General features: G+C 41.2%; 1 protein-coding gene across 1 annotated transcript; it reads left to right on the top strand.

Moving 5' to 3' along the window:
• FUT4 (fucosyltransferase 4 (alpha (1,3) fucosyltransferase, myeloid-specific)) lies at window positions 1-585 on the top strand (the record flags this gene model as incomplete). Its single annotated transcript, XM_009334872.1, has 1 exon — window positions 1-585. A coding segment is annotated over one exon (585 nt), but the record flags the coding sequence as incomplete, so codon positions are not given.
• Window positions 586-4093: the final 3508 nt, after the last annotated feature.

A 4093-nucleotide genomic window follows, 5' to 3' on the forward strand; every position in this document is an offset into this window, starting at 1 on the left:
CCCTACGGGTCCCTCTATGCCCCGCCGGCGCCGCGGCCCTTCGTCCTGCCCCGCAAGACGCGGCTGGTGGCCTGGGTCATCAGCAACTGGAACGAGGAACATGCCCGGGTGCGCTACTACCGCCAGCTGAAGGAGCACCTCGCCATCGACGTGTACGGGGCGCGGGGGCTGGCGCTGTCTGAGGGCGGCGTGGTGGAGACCGTCTCAGCCTACAAGTTCTACCTGGCCTTCGAGAACTCCCAGCACACTGACTACATCACTGAGAAACTCTGGAGAAACGCCTTTGCCGCCAGCGCCGTGCCCGTCGTCCTCGGACCCCGCAGGGCCAACTACGAGCGCTTCATCCCCCCTGACTCTTTCATCCACGTCGATGACTTCCCCAGCCCCCGGCTGCTGGCCACCTACCTGAAGTTCCTCGATAAAAACAAACCTAACTACAGGAGGTATTTTGCCTGGAGGAGGAAGTACGAAGTCCACGTCGCCTCGTTCTGGGACGAGCATTTCTGCAAGGTTTGCGAGGCCGTGAGGGCAGCCGGGAATCAGATCAAGACTGTTCGAAACCTGGCCAGCTGGTTTGAAAGCTGATGTTCCTGGCGGGTGAGGCTTGCCTGGCCAGCCTGTGCCAGCAGTGGGCTGCGGCAAGGCGTAGGGAAGGATGGGTCTCACCGAGATCGTTAGCCGAGGTAGTACGGCAGAAGGCTGTCATCAGTGAGAGAAGCATACAGGTTCAGGTAAACAAGCTGTGAAAAGCCTGCAAAAGGAAGATTTTTATTAACGTGCAAAATCATAAAGAAACATCAGGCGAGATGATTCTTAAAGAGCAAAGTTAAATTTCCAGAAGTCGTACAGATCTGAAAGCTTTACAGTTGTGCACAGCTCGACATAAATAACCGATGCCAAGTTCTTCAGCCATACAGCTGAAACCAATTTTGCCGGCTATGACAGCTTCCTGGACCACGAAACTTTCTTCTGCTTACAGGGGATACGTGATCAGCGCTGGCTTTCTGGACTCTGAAGACAAAAGTGAATATTTTTAACAATGATTATTTTGCGTGTGAAAGCTATTTGCAGGCAAATTCTGGGCCGCAAGTGTTGAATGTAAGAATGTAATGATACAGTAGCACTTTTTAGCAATGTTTGAAATTGCATCAGCCAACTAATAATGCTTTGAGCCAAATAATAATTCCATTTAGGAAAAAGTGTATGGAGAGGACTGGATCCGAGTGGAACAAACAGCTCAGATGATGCAGAGTGCTTCTTCCACTGCCTAACAAAACCATAGGCACGTTTATCCTGTATCAAAGCGGAGAAGAACTTTAAGTACAGAAAAAGACAGACTGTAGAAAAAAGTTGGAACATTTCCACCCTCCCTTTATTCAGGAATTAGAAAATGTTTACAGGAATCTGCATGTTTTTCTCTGCAAAATTACTGCCATATAGGAAAAAGCAGGGAAAAGCTAAGAACTACAGGGTTTTTATTACTATATTGAGTATGTATACAGAAAGGCTAACTTATTTCTCTAGTATCATTAAACAGTCCTGCTGTGTAGCGGTTGTTTTGGTTTATGGCATGCGTTTTTAAAAATTGTGCTGGGTGACAGACTACTCAGAATGCCGCTTTGCTGTTTGTAAAATAATAGTTACGAAAAAAACCAAACCCCAAAACTCAAGTCCCAAATTGCTGCCTTTCAAAAAGAAAATTACCGTAGAGAATAAGATCTAGACTGTTGGTAAAATACAGGTTGTGTGAGGAAAGAATACGAAAAGGGAAAGATCTACTTTTTTTTTTTTCTTTTGATTTTGAGGGGGTTTTCCAGCTCAGTTTTTTAATCAATAAATAGGTTCCTAAGATAAAACTTCCTTCTCTCAGTGCCTACTGGGAGCATTTACGGTAGTTATTCCCTTTCAGACTCTGCCATTTTGCTGGAGTCTTTCTAGCAGTCAGTGTATGGTTACTTTTTGGTTACGTGTAATCTTGCTTCGTGAAATCCCGAAAGAAACTTCAATTGCAATTACACATCCTCAGGAAGCTGAGCCCTCCCTGCCCTTTGCAGCTGTAAGGTTTGGTGGCAAAAAATGATAACCCACAAGAGTCCTGCACAAATGATTAAGGGATTCATCCAGCTCCTATTTAAGGAGCTGGATAATCCATGGAGTTACCCAGACACTTCACTGGGAAAAAAATCGTGGGCACAGAACGGGTGGGGAAAGAAGGAAGTCAGTTGCAAATAAAAGATGGGCATCAGAACCGGTGAGTTTACTGGCATTTGTGAGTCATATTTAGGTTAGAAAAGGATTAGATTTGACTTGAGCAGTAAGGGATGTTGGGTAGGTGCTTTTAAGATTTATGAGCTGGCAACCTCCTGTAATTTATTTTAAATTAGATGTTCCCCATGATGAGGTAAGCATGGAACCAAGGATTATTGGAAAAAAATCTAATAATGATGAAGTTCATTAATAATTTGCACAGATATGCCAGATCAGATCTTGCTGGCTCCGATGTTTATTCCCTTCTGCTTTTGTGCAAGGAAGGATGTCTGAAAGTACTTCATGAACCTTTCTGTTGTTAATGCCAGAGTTGCTGTAGAAATTTTATTGGGAAAGAAGACAGTCAATGCAATGTGGAGTGTAGTAGAGATGGTCCCTAACGCTGCATTTTCACTTGAACGGGTCTTAAGTGATTGTTTAAAGCAAGAGCATGTTCTTCATGGCACGCTCATCTGTTTCTCTAACAGTGGTTACTACTCTCATAAAATTGGTTTTGATAATTTTAAAAATCTAATTAAAGTATAGCATTAACAGTAATAGCTAAGTGTCAGGATGACAGAATCTATCTCCCTTTGAATTATCCTTTTTTTCTATTTAGTTTTTATCACAGTTCATGTAAATGTATACAAAAACCCGATCTTAAAAGTCGTGAACTAATATTTAAGATTGCACTACTTTTTATCAGGCTGCTGAAACTAGTGCATTTTTCCCAGTCCTCCTAAATTTTTTAGCATTTTCTGAAAGTTTCCAGGCACACAGTTCTTCTGTGTAATCATTAGTAATGCCACAGGCAGAAGATCAGGCTACAGGAGCATGGGAACTTCAAAAGATCGCAACCGGTACTTTTTTCCTAGCCTCTCTAAGAAAAGCAGTTGAAATCTTGGATGAACTAGAGTTTTGTAAAATTCAGAAAAGAGCTGTGCAATAATTAAAGCGTCATGTTTGAATAAGATGTTCGCAGTTGTGCTGTATTAGTAAGTTATGCATTGAGTATATTCAAGAATTGTATAATGAAAACTGCAGTCTTGTACTAATTACTGCAGAGCTCTTGCTTTGGGAGAAAAGAAGCTTTTTCCAGTTTCATAGTTCTTGCGTTAGCGTTGCACGCTTTTCCCTTTAGATTTGGGAGGAAATTCAGCCCTGGTCTACAGCTGCTGAAGTCAGTACTACAGCATCTCTATAAATCTAGTTTGGTTTTTGGCTCATCTGCTCCACAGGCTAATAGTTAGCGTACCCTTATAAGGTAAGGGCTGGCTTTTGTAATTCACTTTGTAGAGCCCAAGTTCACTGGTGAATAAAAAGTATGAGCAAATTGGATTGTAGATCAGGTACCAGACTCCACAAGATATTGCAGGTGATGTATATAATCGATCTGTAAAAATTAGGCAAATGTATTTGCTATTTTAAGTAGAAAAAAACTTTTTGAATAAATTTTGATAAAGTGTTTTATTCCATGCCTTAAAATATTGGGGTGGAGGGAGAGAAAGGAAGATCATTATTTTCTGGTTTTTATAAGGAGAAGAAATAATACTGCTTTTTGATTATGGTGTAAATTGAATAGACAATTATGTGATCCTTTAAGTTACATATTGTATCTCAGGGAATTTTTTACTCTAAAGTCTCTTAGTCTTCATAGAATGAAGTAACTTTGTATTAATTATTTAGATTGACACTCAATAAAATTAAAGAAAGGAAGTAGCACAAAATGACCCTATTATTTTATTTCGTCTTCTTTCTGTGTTATGAAAGCTGTAGAAAACTGCTTTTTAAAGAGAGCGCATTTCTGTTCGTGTTTGTTTAATCAATAGAAGTGGCTGAAAGTGGC

This window comes from Pygoscelis adeliae, unplaced genomic scaffold (assembly GCF_000699105.1).
Source record: "Pygoscelis adeliae isolate BGI_AS28 unplaced genomic scaffold, ASM69910v1 Scaffold141, whole genome shotgun sequence".
Lineage (NCBI taxonomy): Eukaryota > Metazoa > Chordata > Aves > Sphenisciformes > Spheniscidae > Pygoscelis > Pygoscelis adeliae.